At 43.3% G+C, this 21,287-nt stretch overlaps 1 protein-coding gene across 21 annotated transcripts in view; it reads right to left on the bottom strand.

Moving 5' to 3' along the window:
* Window positions 1-21,287, bottom strand: part of GPR89B (G protein-coupled receptor 89B) — a 198,430-nt gene that overhangs the window by 109,804 nt on the left and 67,339 nt on the right. For 3 of the 21 annotated variants that reach the window (XR_008320029.1, XM_053311585.1, XM_053311584.1), the window contains 2 exons: window positions 9,594-9,732; window positions 4,138-4,222 (listed from right to left, as the gene is read on the bottom strand). The exons of 4 other annotated variants lie outside the window; for them this stretch is intronic. Coding sequence is in view for 13 of the 17 variants with exons in the window: in XM_053311585.1 (XP_053167560.1) it covers window positions 4,138-4,222; window positions 9,594-9,732 (224 nt within the window). In the remaining 4 variants the exon portion in view is untranslated. Of the gene's footprint in view, window positions 1-2,109; window positions 3,159-4,137; window positions 4,223-9,439; window positions 9,733-21,287 lie in introns of those variants that run through there. 14 more of the 21 variants (XM_053311595.1, XM_053311589.1, XM_053311583.1 and 11 more) reach the window with 14 other exon arrangements.

Here is a 21,287-nt window from a genome sequence, read left to right as displayed (position 1 = left end):
TTCCACAACTGTGTTTAATAACGTACACTTCACCATGGGATGACTAAAAGCAAGAAATGTTATTTGTCTTCAGCCACTAACATTGGGGGTGGGGGGAAGAGTTATCCAGTTTTCAGAGACTGCTTTCATTCTACTTGGTTTATGTTTAGTTAATTTGCCATTTGGATTATCAGTCTGGCTGCACTAGAAAAGCATTTTTTAATATAATATTGTTGAGGAGAAGGCTGAAACAGATGCATTTTTTGTTCTTGTTTTATTTGCTTTATTATATTTTTATCCTTTTGGAAAGCAAAGAACTGGGTGTACTTTTTCATATATTCAAAAAAAACTAACCATGATTACCAACCAGTTCTTCAAATACTGAGGCTATTCTGACATGCACCCTAACCCAGGCTAGGGAAGCCCAGCCTGGGTTCAGCTGCGCATGAGAACCACTGGGATCGGCCCCGATCCTGTTGGGGCAGTGCTGCCTAGCCTCGCTTTGAAATTCAGCTCAAGGGAGCCCTTAACCCAGGCTCCAGGATAATGTGTTCGCTGGGGTTATGTTCAGCCCCAGAGGGCACAGAGGCGGGTGCCTAGTGCTTGGTGCATTGTGGGATATCCGGAGGCTGGGACACCTCCTTCTGGCCTCTGGAGCTCTGCACTGAAGGACGTAGGGCAGATTGTCTGTGAGCATGTTCTGTGCTCCCAGCAGGAGTCCATTGCTTGTCGGGGTGGAGGGGAGATGAGGACAACCAACCTTCCCCCCTCCTGCCAGCTGCCCCGCCCACCCAGTCATGTGAATGATCTCACTATGTAGTGTGGCAGTTTTCGCAATACATGCAGAAATGCTCCCAGAGCATTTTCAAAGTGGTTTTAGGGCTACAAGTAACAAGGTGGTTAATACACTACAGCATAAGATTCAGTTGCCATTCCTTCCTCTATTGAATCATTGCAAGGACATTCCACTTCATCTGCACTCAAACAACAAGGCTGAGTTGCTTTAAAAAAAAAAAAAGATGATGATGATGAGTTCCCTTGTTCCAGGCCATATCACAAACAGAACTATTTGCAGTGTGGATTGTGGCTGCCGCAGTATCATGAGCACCTCTAGGCTGGGGCACATGATGCAGAGTTGTCAAGCTTCAGGCAGATCACCTGGTGCCATTCAGGGCATTCACTGGCCTGGATTCATATCTTTCAGAACATTTCTAGAGCTTTCAGTTACAAAATATTAAGAGAAATGTGCAGGCAGCATTCACCTAATAGTTCAGTAAGAAGCAAAACTTTTTCAGAATTCCAGCAGAATTCTAGCCAATGAAGGGAAGTTACTGCTGTAACAGATTTGGGTTTGGCCAGTGAGGAAGGAAAGCTATTACCTGTTTCTTTTCTTTTTCTTTTGCATTTTAAATTTTTATTGTCTTTTATAATAGCTTTTACATTCAAATTACATTCATTTATTTAATTCAACACATAAGTAATTATTGACTTCTCACTTACCTATCTGCGAGGTTCACAATAACTATACATATAAACCATTGCTATAATAATTCAAAACATACATATTCCACAATACTACTTGATTTTACCCAGCTTAACCTGCTGTTATTACTATATAGGGGATTTGGAGCTGGATGTTACCAGTACACTGATGACGCCCAGATCTACTTCTCCATGTCAACTTCTTCAGGAGATGTCATAACCTCCCAAAATGCCTGCCTGGAAGCAGTAATGGGCTGGATGAGGGAGAATAAACAGAAACCAGAAGTACTTCAGGCAGATCACCTGGTGCCATTCAGGGCATTCACTGGCCTGGATTCATATCTTTCAGAACATTTCTAGAGCTTTCAGTTACAAAATATTAAGAGAAATGTGCAGGAGAAATGTGAAATATTAAGAGAAATGTGAATCCAGAAGTACTCCCAGACTGCGAACCTGTTCCTTTTGGGGAAGTGTGACCCCATCTAGAACAGGGAGATCAAAATCATCTCTAGAGTTCTGACCCCGCACAATAAGTACCTCCGTCTTATCAGGATTCAGCTTCAGTTTATTCTCCCTCATCCAGCCCATTACTACTTCCAGGCAGGCATTTAGGGAGGATATGCTAGCTCCTGAAGAAGCTGACATGGAGAAGTAGATCTGGATGTCATCAGCATACTGGTAACACCCAGCTCCAAATCCCCTGATGACCTATCCCAGCGGTTTCATGTAGATGTTAAAAAGCATTGGAGAAAGTACGGAGCCTTGAGGAACACCATACTTAAGCTCAGATTTTGAAGAGCAACAGTCTCCAATTGACACCATCTGGAATCTATCTGAGAGGTAGGAGTGGAACCACTGTAGAACAGTGCCTCCCACCCCCAACACTTCAGATGTTCCAGAAGGATACTATGGTCGATAGTATCGAAAGCCACCGAGAGATACAAAAGGACCAACAGAGTCACACTTCCTCTGTCAATTCCCAATTGGATATCATCCATCAGGCCGACCAAAGCAGTCTCTACCCCATAGCCCGCCCGAAAAGCAGTTTGAAATGGGTCTAGATAATCAGTTTCCTCCAAGACCGCCTGGAGCTGAGAGGCCACCACCCTCTCAATTATCTTGCCCAGCCATGGGAGGTCTAGATATAATGGTTTCTCTAAGACAACCTAGCAAACCCATGGCTGAGGTGAGAATTGAACCAATGACTTGCAAGCTCATACTCTTCACAACTACCCTATGTGGAGATAACAAATAACCTAGACACCAAGTTGAGCTGAAACAAAATAAACTTTAATCTTCCCTTTCCAAACCTTCCCTTTCTCAGTGGCCCTGAACAATATGCAACTATTACCACATCCCCCTTTCTAAGGTGGGATAACATCCTAAAACTACATTTTTGTCCATTTAAATGAAAATACAAAATACTGTAAAGTCCTGTGAAGCCAGTGTAGACTGCTTGAAACCTCAGCTTCCTGTCTGGGATTATTCGGCCCTATAGACAGTTAGCCAACAAGCCTGAGTATGTTGTGGGCTTCGAGATGTTACATAATCTCTTAGGAAACCTGGAGATTCTCTCTTCCTGTCTAGATACCTCCTCACAGGGGAAGGGGCTGAAGCATCAGGTAGGGGTATGTCCTGGGTAGTATCTTCTGCAGGCTGTGCTTCAGTGATGTCTTCTGAAGACACTGTTGAATCTCCTGCCAAGTCAAAGTGTGCTCAGTTGCGACAAATAATACCAATTGAGACTGCAACTGTTGGAAATTCTCTGTGGTGAGAGAATCCCTTTCTCATTATAGCAGAGTGCACAGAGGCACAACACAGCAGATTTAGTTAAGCATGCGTGTATGCTGAGAGTAAAGTAACTTGGAGCCAATTCATCGTTTCAAATCAATATAAGAGGGATTTATTAAGGAACTCCATTCTAGATAGGAAAGTGAGGAGTTAGGATCTCTAATCTAGCTAGCTAGCTGGATGCAGATGGATTCTGCATCTTCTCTGCACATATGGTGCAGGGAGAGAGGCTTGTCATGTTGCAAGGTAGAAGGGCAGGTAGGGAAGAGAGAGAGAGAAAGGAAGTTGATCCCTAAGGGTAGCAATCTACATATCAAAGGGATAGCATCAGAGCAGTGGAGAAGTGATGACCAATGTCTTGACCTTCTAGCCCTCTGACTTACTAGTCTGTCCTCCACTGTCACAACCATATAGGATTGAGCAGTCTTTGCATTTCCCTGTACTGTCCCTTTTACATGGGAGTCCTTCACCCATATTGAATCTCCCGGGTTCAGTGCTGGTAGGGATTTAGCTTTGTCGCATTTGTCATAGACTCTCTTTTGGGAAACTTTGTAATATCCATCTTGTTCTCGGAGGCTTTACAAATCAGGCCACCTGGGAGTTAGCTGAGATGCAAAAGGGGGGACTGTGGAATGAAGTTTCCAGCCCATGAGCAGCTCCACAGGGCTGAAACCATTAGACAAGAGCATTGCTCAATAGGCCAGCAAGGCAAGGTAGGGGCAAAGGAGTCTTGGACAATTGGTGTTTCACCAACTGCACGGCCCTTTCAGCTTTGCCATTGCTCTGAGGAAACAGAGGGCTGGAGGTGATATATTGAAATCCATTATCTGTTGCAAATTGTAGGAAAAGGTCTGATGAAAATTGAAGTGCATTATCAGAAATTACCTGTTCAAGTATTCCAAATTGGGGGGAAATGGGCTTCAATTTACTGATGACCACTTGAAAAGTAGTGCTCAGAGAAGATGAGCAACTGCAATAAATTAAGAAAAGTTGTATATCAGTACAAGATAAGAACTGTTATCAAGGTAAAAGAGGTCAGTTCCATCCTTTTGCCAAGGTCAGCTTGGGAGTACAGGAGGTTTTTAAGTGGTTCTGGTGGATTGGTTTGCATGCTGGCACAGACATCATAGCATTCATCCCACTTTTGGAGCTGTGTACTCAGCTCTGGCCACCACAGAGAAAGGCTGTTCTCACAAGCATGCAAAACCAGGCTAAGGGAGCCAGCCCAGTTCTGCACGCTCAGGGGAGCGCGGTGGCTCCACGGCAGTAAGCCTGCCAAAGCAGCCCCCTAGTTAAATGGAGTGAGTGCTCCATTAACCTCATTTTTAAAATCATGTGTCAGCCGTGGAACCTTGCACCACAGCAGGCACACTCAGGGAGACTCCCAGTAATGCACCGTGCACTTGCATGGTGCATTATTTGGGCGCCAGGGGTTGGGCAGCACTTCCCTGCGCCCAACCCCCAGAGCTGCCAGGCGAACCACGGGCGGCCCACAGGAGAGCCGCTGCTCATCTGGGTGGGCAATCCACCCACCCAGGGAACAGCAAGAGATCATCTGCAGGGAGGGTTGGGCTAACCTGCTCTCCCTGCAGACCCACCCAAAGCTCTTCACATGGATCACGTGAAAAGCTTCAGGTATTTTGTGAATGAAAGTGGGCCTGTTCAAAAATAATATTACATCGGGGTAAGAAGTGTTTGTTCCGTGCCCCTTTTACTACATTAAATTATTTCATCTGGTCTTCTGAATCTCCTAGAAATGATTATGTTCTCTGCAACTGGAACCATAGTATACAAAAAGGTATTCACTGGTTGCTCTTCAGGCTGTTTATCCAGGCCAGAAATTTGGGCAAACCTCTGAAATCTATTTATCCAAAGAGGCCAGGCTTCAGGGTGTTTTAAATCAAATTCTGCAAGGGGGTTTACTTGGACACAGGGTGGGGTGGCCATGACTTCAGCTCGGAGTAGCAGAAGATGGATTGCACTCACCATTGAAAGGCCTTGTAGGCCAAACCTTTTCAGCGGTAAGCCTCTGTTCTCAGGTGGCTAGAGCTGTACTATGCAGAAACAGGAGCAGTAGCTGGTTGTTCTACAGGATTAGTAGACTAATGGTGTCTCCCTGTTTCCATAATGATGTTTGCAGTGCCCAGCAAATAGTTATTTCCCACTCTGACACAGAAACTAGCTTTAATCTTCTCTTTCCAAACTTTCCCTTTCTCCCCACACAGTGCCACCTAATGGCCCTGAACTATATACAACTATTGCCATACCCTATACCAGCTCGTGTCAACTTATGACAATTAAACACATGTTAAAGTAAACATCCAACAAATTTCATCTGCTCTGTCTGAAATGTGAACAAAAGTTGTAGTTCAGCTGTCTAGGCCACAAATTTTCCCAAAATCATAATTGTTGTATTAAGTAAAATTGCTAGATAAGATGATCTTACAAAACAGAAGATAATCCTAAATATTTATTTGTTTATTATTATTTTAGGGGCCATTCCAATACTTTGTTCACTTATGAAGAATCCAAAGTAGTTTTAAAATTGTTTTTGTTCATATCTGTATAAATATGAAAGAAGGAAAAATAACTAGCCAACCATTCCATGTTTAGGAAAATGGCATAAGAGGCATGATTCATGAAAATGATTGCAATGTTATTATTTGTAAATCCAAGTTTACCGTGAGATGCACATAAATTATTTGTTCAGTGTTGTATACAACATTTTTTCTACCAGGTAATACAGCCATAGGAACAGGTGAGGAAACTCTGGAGAGAGGGAAATCATTTATTCTGGCATGGGAAATTTAAGAATAACTCCCCCCCCCATCTGTGTATAAAGTGAAACAGATACTATGTTTCACTACCTACGAGACATTTTAGCCCCAAAGGTAAATTGTTCAGAAAGTTTATTAGCAGCTAAAAAGAAAGCTGGGGAATGAAAGTGCTCTTTCAAATTGCCACATCGATTGCTGCTTTAAGAATGTAATACATTAGCGTATAGCTACACTGAGTCAGGAAGACGGCATCTGCAATAACCATTTGGATTTAGTTCCCTGAATTGACCCTGACACAAATCCTTGTTTTGTGTTCAGGGATGGTGAATGAACCCAGGGTAGAGATACTGGATAAAGATATAATGAGGGCAGGCAATTGGAATACATCAAAACGGGGGGTGGGATTAATATGGGATGTCATCATCGTGGGAAGACCTGAAGGTCATAAGCCCAGCATCAAGAAAATAGAAGGATTTATTGTACATTTGTCAGTGTGCACTTTTATATACTTAAAACCTCTTTACAAGCTGCCTTTTAAGGTTGTTGCTGTCCCATTTGTACTTTGGTCTCTATCAAGTTGAGCAGCTGTTGTCTGGGGATATGTGCTCAGTGCAATAAGCTAATGAAAGTCCACTTCTCATCTGCCAAGGTAGCATTTGTGTTGGGAGAAATGGGTGGGAGGGAATACAGAGCCAAGTTGGGCATAATCAGAGCCAACTTTAGATATTTTTGTACCTGAAATTTCAAACTGACACTAGGGATGTGCCTAAACCAAGGTTTGTGCACAAGTTCAGCACCGAACTGTTTGGGGCGAGGTCCGAACTGGTTCAGTGGCGCCGGGTAGGGAAGTAGCGAGTGAGATCTTTTAGAAGGAGGAAAGAAGGTCCTTCCCTGCTCTCCGCTGCCCCATGCAGCTTCCTGCTGCAACGGCACTCCCCGCAAGAACCCGTGCGAAGTGCTGGCACACACATGGCATCAGCATGTATGCAGATGCCATGTGTGTTGCTGACCAGGTGTGGACACCATGTGCATGTCAGTGTCACACATAGGTTCTTGGGGGGCATGCCATTGCAGCAGAACGCTGCATGGGGCAGAGGAGAGAGCACAGTAGAGAGCTTGCTTTCCCCCACCCCGCCCCACCCCAACGGCACTGAACTGATTTGGCCTTCGCCCAAACTGGTTTGGCACCAAATGTGTGTACGAACCTCAGTTTGTGCACATCCCTAACTGACACCACTCCACTTCACCCTTTTACTGGGAAACAGAGAAAAAGATTGGAATCTGCTTTTGAAAGTGACGGCTTCATTCATGTCATTTAATGAGCTAGGTTGACTATGTAGTTTTCATCAAGCAGTTGCTTTCAATAGCTGATTCAGCTGGATAGTTCTACCTTTTGTACAGCATAGAACTTTTGCAACTGCAACACAATTGGATCAGGATTCCAGTTTGAATTCTAATAATATGGTTTCTCTTCAACATCTGATATGAAACTACTAACATTTGCTTCTAACTCCCTCACCTCAGGCGATAAGAAGCAGTGATGTGTCATCACATGGTGACTGATGTTGGCATTTTGGTGGCATGAACTCACTGTTACACATGTAAAAGATTCTGTCACAGATCCTGGAGGTGGTATCATGTGCATTTTGGATCTGTGTATAGAGAACATGTACTGTATCTACCACATACTCCAGCCCTTAACTCTGCCAACACTGAGGCACTTATCTAGAAAGCAGAGTGACTGTAAATTAAATGCTAAATATGACAAGATTAAAATAAGATCTATGGTTAGCAAATGTGGGTGCTGTTAAGTTGGTTTGGAGTGCTAATTAATGCATTTATCTTCTGTGACTAAGGAGTTTGTGATTGCTTTACATCTAAGGCTAGCAATAATTTAATTTTCTTCTACTTTGACCTTGTGGTGGCAGTGTTTTAAATTTAGCTTTATTTTTAGGGATATCTTTAAATATCAAGGTCACAATGCCAAGCATCTCTTTATTTTAGGGATATCTTTAAATATCAAGGTCACAATGCCAAACAGCTTCTGATTATTTTTTACATAGAGCACATTTTTGGAGGTGCTCATTGTTTGGAGATGCTCATCGGTGGGGGTCATAATCTGCAAGACACAGACACGTAACGAGGGTGGGGCAGGCAGGGCACATGCCCTAGGCGCGACTGAAGGGAGGGCGCAAAGTGCCTGCCATGCCCCACCCGCCCTCACCACCACAATTTTTTTTTTAAAGTCCAAGCCGGCAGCGGCACCCCCCTCCCCGCTCAGAGTCCTGAGATCTGTCCAGGCGTGGCGGGCGCTCTCCCATTGGCTCCTGGCGAGCAGAGAGCATGCGCCGCATGGCTGGGCGCCAGTGGGTGACTAGCAACACAGCATGCTGCCCTCATGTTGTGTGTGCTGCTGCTGCCGCCGCTGTACACAGCCTGGCTGACTGGCTGCCAATGCGATGAAGGAGCAACAACAACAGCCAGAGCTGTGCTGGGGAGGACAAGGTGGGCTGGCAAGAAGCGGGGGGGGATTTGCAGCCTGCAAGCCCCCACCCCATTACTGGGGGAAGGGGGGTGCGTGCTGGGCTGGGGCGCGCATGGGTGGGGGGGTGGACGGTGGGTTGCCTGAGCACAACATGTGCCCTGCTCCTCCTCCTCTTCGCTCAGCCTTCGTTGTTGGGCTGGAGCAAAGGTGATGTCCTCTTTCTGGGTGGGACACAGAGCAGAGGCGAGAGGAGGACTGATGGGGGTAGCTCTGAGTCCTGGGAGCCGGCGGGGAGCTCCGTGAAAGACCTGCCTCTCTCTCCCCCCTCCCACTTCGGCTTGTCTGCTGGATGTGTGTGTGTTTAAGACTGGTGTGTATGTGTGTGTTTTAAGATTGCGATGCCCGGATTATTTAATCTTTTAAAAATGCAAGCCACTCTGAGCCTTTTGGAAAGAATGGGACTGGGAGGGATATATACCTCACACACACACAGTCCTGGGGTGGGGGCGCCTGCTTCGTGGCATTAGCATGCACAAACTACCCCCATCTGCATAGCAAGCAATTAGGACTCTCTTCCTCTCCCGATTGCTCTGTCTCCCTTGTGGGGTAGCCAAGGAGGAGGAGGAAGGGGGCAGAGATGGTTGGAGGAGGAGCTGGGGCAGGGGGGTTGCCTTCACCAAAGCAGGGGGGTGCTCCATGAAGCAACCGTCCGTGAAGCAGTTGAGCTCCCTCCTCCTCCACTCTGAGGAGGTGCCATGCTTGGAAACATCCCAAGCAAGAGACGAGCTTCCAACCCTTTCCCCTTCCAAAGCTCTGGTTCATTTGCTTACTTTTAGCAATTGAATCATGGTTGAAGGCAGGGGTGCTGGAGGTGGCAGTGGCTATTGGGCAGGGATTGAACTAGGGGGAAACCGTGTTCAAATTATTTGGATAGATAGATAGATAGATAGATAGATAGATAGATAGATAGATACTTAATTTTAAGCTGCAAACTTAGGTGAGCCTCAAGTGCATTGGATTTAGTGAGTTTATTGGGATATGAGCCAGCCATCTCCCCAAATCGTGGCATGCACACACACCCCCACACCCAGCTTGGTTCCAACACAAGGGGCAGTTGATCTTCTGGGAGGCCGAGGTGGGAGTGTGCAAAAGAAGCGCCTCTTCCTCCTCCGATGGGACCTGACACCTCCCACCACCACCAAAGGCAACGAGACTGTACTGCAGAGAGAAAGAGAGAGAAGGTGAAATTTGCCCGTCTCAGCTTCCTTTGCCGGCGAAAGGCACTCTCCCAAACCTGGCGGCTGGCGCTCTGTTAGAGGTGCTGAGTGACCCAGAGAGGAAGCAGCAGGCGAGGGGGAGAAAGGCCACCATATGCTAAATCATTGAGATGTATGCAAATATAAGTGCCCCATTGCTTTAGCATAGATCAAACAAACAAAACCCAGCCAGCTTGCAGAGTGGGGTGAGGGGGTGGCGGGAGAGAGAGAGAGAGAGAGAGCATGCAAGCCCTAGGCTTTTCCTTCTGTTCTGGATGGATCTTTCTCCTCCTCCACCCAAGCCCAAATGTATAAATATAAAGAGTCCTCCGATATAACTGCTCAATCTCTCTCTCATAAAAAGGGGAATGTTGAATGCACACCACCAACAATGTTAAGGAGGTAGGATTGTGACTAAAGCTGTTCCTGGAGGTTTCCTCTGCTGGCCCTGCTAAATTTTCCAGTATTAAGCCTAAATCTCCTGCAGGATTTCTTGCTTTTCATAATAAATTGAAGAATTATGTCCGTTTCTGGAGATCTGAGGCCAGTCCTGGGACTTATTAAGTTATGATCTATGACTCAGGCAGGCACAAAGCATTTTAAATGTGAAAAACAAACACAGTCCTATTCTACTAGCATGTATTGTTGTTGGGAGCAGGTAGGGGAGAAAAGAGGTGATGAAAAAATATTCAGGACTTTTAGATGAGGATGCACAGTTATGTAACATAGTCTGCCTTAACTGCACTTTATCAGGCAAAAAATACTCTGTGGGTGATGGGAGTGCAATTCTAAAGGCTTATAATTGAGAGTCAAATCAAAACCAGTTTTTCTGAATTGCAGAGGCACAACTAATAAAGTGTCAAATGACAACCGTTTTACCCCCTAGATATTTCATCAATACTTCTGAATACAGATTGATTCATTTTTAGGGTAGGAGGGAATACTAAGGGGTGCACAGCTCCACCCTCCCCCAACCCCTGCTCACAATACTGAACAACGTTTTGTTAAAAAAAGTATCCCCCACTCCCCCCATCACCCGAAAGACATATAGAGCCTATACATTTGTCTGCTAATGGGCCAAAATATCAGATTGTATTGAGCAACAGGAGGGTGTAAGTAAGATTAACAGAAACACTTAGGGATCCTATGCTGGAGGATTCAGCTAATTTAAACCTGAGGGCTGAATTACCCATGATTGTTCACCAAAGGCTGGAGTATCAAGGGGTAACTTACAAATCCTCAAGTTAATGGGGTAATGGGTGGCGAGACATCAAATATTGTACATTAACATTTGAATTAGCCCTGAACTGGATATTTTCAGATGTTTTAAATTCTGGGTTCTTGACTGCGTACATGTTTTTTATAGTAGCTGCACTCAAAGCCGCTTATAATTATTATTATTTCTTGTTTACACAGTCAGACAGGTGTTATTGACTGGTTTGTTTTATCCAGACATCGAGTCCTTCCCAAGGACCTGGGATGCCAGAATTTGATTGCCAATTGTTATAGATATCGTTGGAGAATATAGGCTGTTCCCAGTAAAGCTGCCCAGAAAAACTGGCCCTATCCACCCCCAGCACAGTACTTCCAGTGACTGTTGCTGGTGTGTGTCTTATGTTTATTTTTAGAATGTGAGCCCTTTGTGGACAGGGAGCCATCTTATTTGTTATTTCTCTTTGTAAACCGCCCTGAGCCATTTTTGGAAGGGCGGTATAGAAATCAAATTATTAATGTTATTATTATTGTAACTGGCTGATGGTGATTTCTGTAGCCCCTATGGTGTTAAGGTGCTCTTCAAGGTCTTTTGGAACTGCAACCAGGGCGCCAATTACCACTGGGATTATTTTGGTCTTTTTCTGCCACAGCCTTTCAATTTCAATTTGTAGATCTTTGTATTTGGTGATTTTTTCTATTTCTTTTTCTTCTATTCTGCTATCCCCTGGTATTGCTATGTCAATTATTTTAACTTGTCTTTCTTTCTTCTCGACTACAGTTATATCTGGTGTATTGTGTGGCAGATGTTTGTCTGTTTGTAGTCGGAAGTCCCATAATATGTTTACATCTTCATTTTCTACCACTTATTCAATTTTATGGTCCCACCAATTCTTGGCTACAGGTAGCTTGCATTTTTTGCAGATGTTCCAGTGTATCATCCCTGCTACCTTGTCATGCCTTTGTTTGTAGTCAGTCTGTGCGATCTTTTTACAACAGCTGATTAGGTGGTCCACTGTTTCATCTGCTTCTTTACAAAGGCGGCACTTGCTGTTTGTTGTTGACTTTTCTACTTTTGCTCTTATTGCATTTGTTCTTAGTGCCTGTTCTTGCGCAGCCAGTATTAAACCCTCTGTTTCTTTCTTCAAGTTGCCATTCTTAAGCCATTGCCAGGTCTTGGTGATGTCTGATTTTCCACTTATATTGTGCAAATATTGACCATGCAGGGGCTTATTTCTCCACTTTTCTGCTAGGTTCTTGACTTGTTCTTTCTTGTAGGCCTGCTTTTTTTCATTGGTGTTGAATAGTTTCGCGTTATTGACCATTTGAAGTGCATCTTCTTCACTGTCCTTTATATATTCTTCAAGGCCTCTTTTCTCCTCCTCTACTATTTGATGGTCTTGCAGCATTCCTCTTCCACCTGAGCTGAGAGGGAGGTATAGCCTATCTACATCACTGCGGGGTTACAGAGTATGATTGATGGTCATGATTTTCCTGGTCTTATGATCTAGCGTCTCTAGCTCTGCTTGGGACCAGTCTATTATTCCTGCAGTGTATCTGATAACAGGTATAGCCCAGGTGTTTATGGCATGTATGGTGTTCTCGCCATTGAGTTTGGACTTGAGGATTTTTCTAACTCTCCTGATGTTTTCACTTCCAATTTTTCTTTTAACTTCAGTGTGTGTGATGTTATCAGCCTGGAGAATGCCCAAGTATTTGTAATGTTCTTTCTCTTCCAGGTTCTTGATCTTGCTTCCATTGGGCAGTTCTATTCCTTCTCTTTTTGTTATTTTCCCTCTGTTCATTATTAATGCAGCACACTTGTCTAGTCCAAACTCCATTGCTATATCGCTACTGAATATACGGACAGTGTTTAGCAGTGATTTGATATCTCACTGGGACTTTCCATACAGCTTCAGATCGTCCATGTACAGCAGGTGGTTGATTTGACTTGATGTTTTAGATGTTTGTTATCTGAGGTCTGTTTTGTTTAGTATTTGTGAAAGTGGAGTCATGGTAATTACAAACAACAGAGGGGATAGTGAGTCCCCTTGGAAAATACCTCTTCTAATGCTAACCTGTCCAAGTGTCTCATCATTGATTGTTAACTGTGTACTCCACATGCTCATTGCTTTTTTATATAAATATGTGAATGTTTTTGCTGACACCAGTTGTTTCTAAACATTTTAGTATCCATGTGTGAGGCAATGAGTCGAAGGCTTTATTGTAGTTAATCCATGCAACACTTAGATTTGTTTTTCTTCACCTGCAATTTTCTAAAATCATTTTGACAATCAGCAGCTGGTCTTTTGTGCCTCTGGTGTTTGAGCAATTTCCTTTCTGTTCAACTGGAAGTTGTTTGTTAGTTAATACGTGTTTCATCACTTCATCTGCTATTATTCCAGTTAATAATTTGAACATGGTTGGCAGGCAGGTTATCTGTCTATAATTACTTGGAACTGAACCTTTTGCTGGGTCTTTCATTATGAGATGAGTTTTCCCAGTTGTTAGCCATGGTTCAATATCACCTCCTTGCAAAATGTGATTGAACTGTTTTGATAGTTTTTTATTAAAACTTGCTAGGTGTTTAAGCCAAAAGCCATGCAGTTCATCGTCGCCTGGAGCCGTCCAATTTTTAATTTTCTTTGCTCTTTCACTTATTAATTCTGGTGTTATTATTAGATCTTGCATTTGTTGGTTACATTTTTTGACCTCTTTCACCCAGCCTGCTTTTTTTATTATAATCTATTGGATTGTCCCATAATTTCCCCCAGAATTGCACTGTTTCTTCTTTATTTGGTGTTTCTAGGTTTCTTGAAGTTTCTCCTTCTATGCTTTGGTAGAAACGTTTCTGATTCAACTTGAATTGGAGGTTCTGCCTGTGTTGTGTAATTCTGGCTTCGTATCTGCTAATTTTCTTTGACACTGCTGCTATTTGCTGCTTTATTATTTCCAGGACTTCTCTAATTTTCCTTGAATCTAAGTGGTATTTTTGGATCAGATACTGTTTGGTGTTTTCATTCTTCAGCTTCTTGTCTTTCATTTCTTTCAATTTACTAGCATCTGATCTAACCCTGGGGATTTTATTTTCTAATCTAATCTTCCATTTAGGTGATGTACTATTTTCTTTTTTTACAGGTCCACTGATCTTATATCCGAGCTCTTGTGTGGTTATTGTTGCTGCACTGTTCATTAGTTGGTTTGTTTCTTGCACATTATTGGTTGTTATTTCCGCAACCGCAGCATTTATATCTTTTAATGCCTGAGCAAGTTGTTTTTTGGCAACTGTTTTTAATTATTGTTATTGTTATTATTAATAGTCCTAAAAACAATGCACATGCTGATCAATAAAAGCTAAAAAGAGTAGCATAAAATTAAAGCAGCCTAAAAGTGCTTAAGGCAGCAGAGCAAACTTTCAATCTCAAAGGCCATAATACTTGCTGGGTGACTCTGGGCCAGTCACTTCACTCTCAGCCTAACCTACTTAACAGGGTTGTTGTGAGGAGAAACTTATATAGTACACTGCTCTGGGCTCCTTGGAGGAAGAGCGGGATATTAAAAAATGTAAAATAAAATAAAATAAAATAAAATAAAATAAAATAAATAAATAAAAATGTGAATGTTGCTGCTTGCTGGCAGATAACAGCTGGGGGAGGGTCAGGGGGGTTGCTAATACTGCTGGATTTGGAATGGAAGTGGGGCTTATGCTGCTTGAAAGACCATCACAGACTGCCCGAGTGTTTGGCTGCTGCTCCATGTTTATATTTGTAAATATAACAGATTTCACAAAAGTCTCATAGGACTCCATGCCTTTGGAGCTGCCAAGGAGACTTGGGTAGAGAATGCTGTCCCAAAGGCCCAGTTGAGGAGCTTCTGCATAACCTAAATGAGAGATGAGCCCCAAGACAGGAGATGAGCCCCCACTTACCATACCCCGTTGTGGATGGATTATTTGAAGGCAACACATTTTTCGCACCCACTACTAGCCATAACATCTGTAGTGTGGGTTGTTTCTTTTGGTGGGGGGTGGGTGGGTTCAAAGTATATCTTACCTTTTGCTAGATGAGAGAAATCTCTGCCTCCAGAATATTATCCGTGTTCTCTAAACTATTTTCTCTCAAAAATCATTAATAGCACCTCTGTTGACTGGAATTGCAGTTACACGTCACGGCTGTTGTGCTTAGCAAACATATTATGGCAAAGTTATCTGAAAGAAGGGTGTCAGATGTTTGGACGGGGGGGCACAATTTCAATGCTTGCCCTGGGCGCTGTTTTCCCTAGATACACCTCTGGCAAGACAGGATAGAACTTCCTGTTCTGCACGAGGTTACACTCCCCCAGAAAAAACAGGTTTGTAGCTTGGGAGTGCTCTTGGACCCGGTTGTCTCTCTGGTGCCTCAGGTTAAGGCTGTGGCCAGGAGCACTTTTTACCAGTTGCGAAAAATTCAACAACTCTGCCCGTTTCTTGAGAAGAATGACCTGAAAACAGTGGTGCACCAGCTGGTAACCTCAGGTTGGACTACTGAAATGTGCTCTATGAAGGGCTGCCTTTGTTTGTAGTTCAGAAATGTCGGGCCTTCCCACTGGCCGTGGGCAGGACCGAGTACTCACCCAGTTGAGGTGCCAAGAAGATGGAGGCAATACAGCCCCCAGGTACAGGCAAAGTCAGCTGGGACCCTACACATTTGCAAGGGGAGCCAGGACACACAGGAACCCACAGAAACACAACCAAAAACTATGTTCTACCCAGGTTTGGGAGCTCTGTGTGCTCCCAATTTTCAGTTGTGTCGAAGCAAGGTAAGAGGAAAACCTGGGTAGAAGTGACTGTGTGGAAGCAAGGTAAGAGGAAATGATACCCAGGTTTCCTTCCTACCAAGCTTCCACACAATCATTTCTACCTGTGTTCCCTCCTACCTTGCTTCCACACAACCAATAATTGGGAGCACACACAGCTCCCAAACCTGGGTATATCACAGTTTAAAGGTGTGGGGTAAGGGATAAACAAGAGAGGGGTAGGTCTATGTTATAGGAACCAGGCCAGACACTGCACCTTGCTTATCAACATAAGCAATATATGACCTAGATTTGGTTCCAGACAAGCAACCAAAGCTTTCTTCCTTAACAGCCTGTAAGGAACAGCAGATAATCACTGAGGCAGCTCGTCAATGAGGCAAAGTAAGGTGACAGCCTAGGTAGCAAGTGCACCATGAGGTGACTAGTGTAGGGGCACCCTACTCCATTCCTCCATGTGCATCATCCCTTCTGCCACTCCTTATGTCTCACCTCTGGTTCTGCTACTGCCACTGCCCCATCCATTGGCCCTTTCCCCCTTGCTGACTCTATCCCCCGCTTCCCTTACCCCGATGCTGGCCCTCTTCCTCCTTGCTGGTGGGGGGGAGTTGAGTCAGTGGCAAGGCACTTTCCAGGGGGGTGCTGCAGTCGGTGGTGGGGCAGGTAGACAGAGCTTTCATGCTGCAGCGGCCTCTCTTTGTCACCACTGCTGCGCTAGCAACAGCAGCTTACTCTCTCCCCTCCAGCAACAAATTTTTGGATTGACAAGTAAGGCTGTCTCTTTGGCTTGAAGAGTGAACACACAGAGAGAGTGTGCCAGTCCAGTCCAGTCATCTCTGCCTTGCTTCTTCTCTGCTCATCCTTTTCACACAGCCACATGAAACATTTAAGGAGCAGACATAGTGGACACGTTTGTTGTGGGAGCGAGGGAGAGATCGCAAGAGAGTGTGGGAGCTGCTGTAGCTAGCACAACAGCAATGGCCACTGGAGGCAAGCTCTGTCCACTCTGCCTTACCACTGATCTAAAACACCAAGCCACAGCTGTGGTGCACCCTGGAAGCTGAGGCTGGCCTGGCGAGGGGAAGAGGGAAGTGGGCCAGTCAGGGCATATGGCTAGGAAGGGGGCTCATTGCCTTTCACCACAAGCAGGGAAAGGCAATGAGCCGACCATGGACATCATTTCACAAACTGCCAATCCTCACAGTCTGTGCAGTCAGCTTGACTGGCTTCACCACAGGATGGAGACGAGAAACATTATTTCCTTGCCTAAGGCCAGTCTAGTCAAGCCATTCCTGACTTGCCTTCTCTGTGCTAATCCCCCCCCCCACCATAGCCACATGAAACACTCTTTAGATTGACATGCAGGTAACACGTTCTGCACAGCCTGACACACTTGCACATGGCAGTGGAAATCATGCCTGATTTAGTGCTCAGAATTAATTTCAAAATAATGAGGTGACCTAACGCTGTCAGATGTTCTGTATTTCAGAACGAAAGCCCTCTACAGTATGAATGTACCACATCTGCACAGTGATCCCCACTCTCTGGATCTTTGGCAACCCTAAAAGGGTTCAGTTGAATGTCAACATTTGCTACATCATTGTTGATTATTTGGGCAAGGACCTCAAATAAAACTTTCATCTTTGTTTAATATTAGATACTGTGATTTTGATTGCCGTCTGACTCTGCCAGACATATGTAGGCTGTTGTCCTTATTACCACTAAATATCACGTCACATTTAACAGTGGAATGAAGCCATAAACATGTCTCCACAAATGCCAGGTCTCTCCATTGCCACCCAAATTGACTTTTCCCCCTAATTACCATTAATAGCTGCCCCAAGCACACTCTCTCCATCTGTTTCAACCTTCAAGCCAAAAAGACAGCTATTACATGTCAATCCAAAAATTTGTAGCAGTTAAAGTATTAAATATTCAATGTATTAAATTGAATATTTAAGGAAATTTTAATATAAAACTGTGGAATAGAAAATAGGTAATGCACATGGTTAGGGAATAGATATGGATATGGTATGAATAAGCTCAGTCATGTACTATGTATAAATAGTAAATAGTTCATTGATCAACCATCGTTAATATCCTCAGATAACATGATTTTGTCTAGTAACTATATTTAAGGACACATCTTATTTTCTCTATCAGAAATTCAAAGGACTTAACAATCAAGCAAAGATTTTCTTCCTTTAATAGGAGAAAGTAGTTTTGATTTGGATCAATTAATTTTATATCCCATTCCCAACACCTTGGAGAATTCATACGAAATCCCCGACTTTGCCATAAACTGAAGTGATTTAGTGTTAAGCTTAAAGGGCAATTTAACAAATTTTATTGTTGAAACTTAAGGTAACACAGGACCAGTTCATACATTACAGCAGGAGAATGGGCGTACTTCCTGATGGATCTTCCCATGATAGATATATGTGTCATGGATATTGAAATAAAACCACCCCATCTTTTCTTATTTTGTTTGATTTAGATGTGCCTAGAGATGATGACCTTTTTACCTATAGCCTTTGTACCTGAAATTTAGTTGTGTTTCAGGATGTGTTTTTAGGACTTTGGTTTGCTGTTGCTTCTCAAACATAAGGATTAGTGAGGGGGTTAATTATAAATCTGAGTTAAAGTAACAATAGATCAAAGAAGCAGTAAACAAATTTGTATGTGACAATAGGTTTTGAATTAAGAGAGGACAGGAATACTAATAGTTTCACTTGGTTATGGTTTGCTGTATAGCCAAGATAATTTTTAAGGTAAAAATGGAAATCCAGTTCCAGATTCGTTTTGTGTTTAGTTCGGATTTGTTAAAATCCAGATGTATTAAATCCAGATCCAGATTCATTTTGTGCTTTCTCACTTGACTCTTTTTACCTTACAATTTGTAAGAAAGTACAATGCTCCTTGAACTATGCTCCTTGAACCAATTTTTCATGAAATGACTTGTGTAATCAATGCTATGTTGATGTCTTAAGCCGTCTCTGTGTGTACAGCATTTGAAGCAATATTAGTAAATTAGTATTTGTATAGTATCTCTTTCTCTTTAATACTTATCTTTAATTATTGTCATTACAATAATCTCCTGAGCATGAACCCACAATGATTTTTAATTTCTGGACTGCAGTCTTGCACACATTTTCCTAATCTAAATATTGGGATGTGAAAGATCATCTAACCAGAAGCAATTCATTTACATATGGGTGAAGGAACAATTGGTAAAAAGTGGACAAAGGAACTGTGTGGTTGGAGCCAGTTATGTGGTTCCTTCCCATGAGCAAACATCATCCAGCTCTCAAGGAGAGCAACACTGGCATAAAAGGGGTAGCAGTTAGGCCTACACATATGGTTTGTTCTTCCATATATCACCAAAGCTATAAGGGAAGAAGCCATGGAAAAGGAGCTCAGGGCTGATGTGGAAACCTATGAATTATCCTTCAAAATTATCCTCTCTTTTTTTTTTTTTCAAAAAAGTTGTTCTAGTAAGAACGAATATGCCTACTTTCCCTTTCATTATACCTATAACTGGGCTAAATTTGGTCTAAATCAGTTAGACAGTTCACAAGTTAGCCCACTTGCACCTCAAACATTTAAGTGTACACCATTTTGAATTGGGGTGGGTGACATCACAAACTACACCACTGAGATGTCCCAATGGGTCCCTACGACTGTACCTGATTTGTTTCATATTGGTCCAAGCATTGTAAAGTTAATAGGTAGACACACACACACACACATATACAAACACACAGACAGGGAATGCCAGGTGATCTCATAAGTCTACTGGAAAGTAGGCTAAAAACTAGGGAAAGGCCTGGGGACCCCCTGCAGCTAGTTGTATCAACTCCTGCCATGAGGCAAGAATGAAGGCCAGGCCAGATTCTCCATGGTCATCCCATCACCTCCCTGTATTCCTCCCATTGAAATATGAACCAGTTATAACTAATCTGCCTACTTTCCTTTCACTTTCCCTACAACTAAAAGAGGTCCGTCTGCATTTGCCACCAGTTCGTCTGGTGGCTACTCAGGGACAGGCCTTCTCCGTTGCTGCCCCGAGGCTTTGGAATGTGCTCCCTAGTGAAATAAGAGCCTCCCCATCTCTGACAATTTTTAAAAAGTCTTTAAAGATGCATCTGTTCACCCAGGCTTTTAACTAATACTGTTTTGATTGTTTTTAATGTTGTTTTAGAATATTGTTTTAACAGTTTTAAATTGTTGTGTTTTAAATTTCTTGTTTTTGTTTTTAACTAATGTTTTAATGTTGTTTTTATCTTGTGGTAAAACACCCAGAGACGTATGTTTTGGGCTGTATAAAAATATGTAAAATAAAATAAATAAATAATAAAACTGGACTGAATTTGGTCTGAATTGGTTAGGCAGTGCACAAGTTAGCCCACTTGCGCCTCAAACATTAATGTGTCTGCCATCACGAATTGGAGTGGATGACATTGTCACAAACTATGTGTTTGATGTGTCCCTATGTGTTCCTACAAGTGTACCACATTTGGTCCAAATCAGTTCCCACTTGCACCTCAAACGTTCATGTGTCCACAATGTTGAATCAGGCTGGATGAAATCATTACAAAGTACACCCTTGAGCCATCCCTATGTGTCCCTACACCTGTAGCAATTTGGGTTCAAATTGGTTCATAAGTTAGCCCAAATTGCATCTCAAATGTTTACGAGTCCGTCATCTTGAACTGGGATGGATGACATCATGATAAACCATGCTGTTGGGTTGTCCCTGTGTTGCTCCCTACAACTGTACCAAATTTGGTTCAAATCAGTTGACGGTCCACAAGTTAGCCCACTTTCACCTCAAACATCTATGCAATTGCCATCTTGATTTGTGGTGGAAGACATAATCACAAACTTTGCCATTGAGCCATCCCTATGTGCTGGAGCAAATTTGGTTCAAATCAGTTAGGCGATCCATAGGTTAGCCCACTTGCGCCTCAAATGTTTACGTGTCTGCCATCTTGAAATGGGGTGGATGACATCATCACAAACTATGCAGTTGAGGTGCCTCTATGTGTCCCTAGAACTGTACATAATTTGGTTCATATTGGCCCAGGCATTGCGAAGTTGACAGGGGACACACAAACACAAAGACAGACACACACACAGGTGTTTTCATAAACCTACTGGAAAGTAGGTTAGCAATATGAAAAGTTGGGCTCAGGAACCTGGGGGGGGCGGGACTTAAAATAGAGCATCTGATGCCCTAACCCTTGAGGTATGGCTGTGCCAAGATTAGTTAAGTACATTATGATACACGTTTTGTATGCAGCCCAGTTGACTGCTAGATTCATGACCACCTTGTCATGTTGATGCTGCCACTATGCAGTTAGATTCCAAGCAGCCATCAGGTGCTGCTTAGTAATGCAAAAGTATTCTGAAGCTAATTTGGGCACATTTTAGGATTAGGGCTCGGGAGCTTCAAGAAAGAGGAGGGCAGGTACGGAACTGCTCTCTGCCACCCCATGCAGCTTCCTGCTGGGG

Source organism: Hemicordylus capensis, chromosome 3, assembly GCF_027244095.1.
Source record: "Hemicordylus capensis ecotype Gifberg chromosome 3, rHemCap1.1.pri, whole genome shotgun sequence".
NCBI classification, from domain to species: domain Eukaryota; kingdom Metazoa; phylum Chordata; class Lepidosauria; order Squamata; family Cordylidae; genus Hemicordylus; species Hemicordylus capensis.
This window is presented reverse-complemented; position numbering and strand designations above follow the sequence as displayed.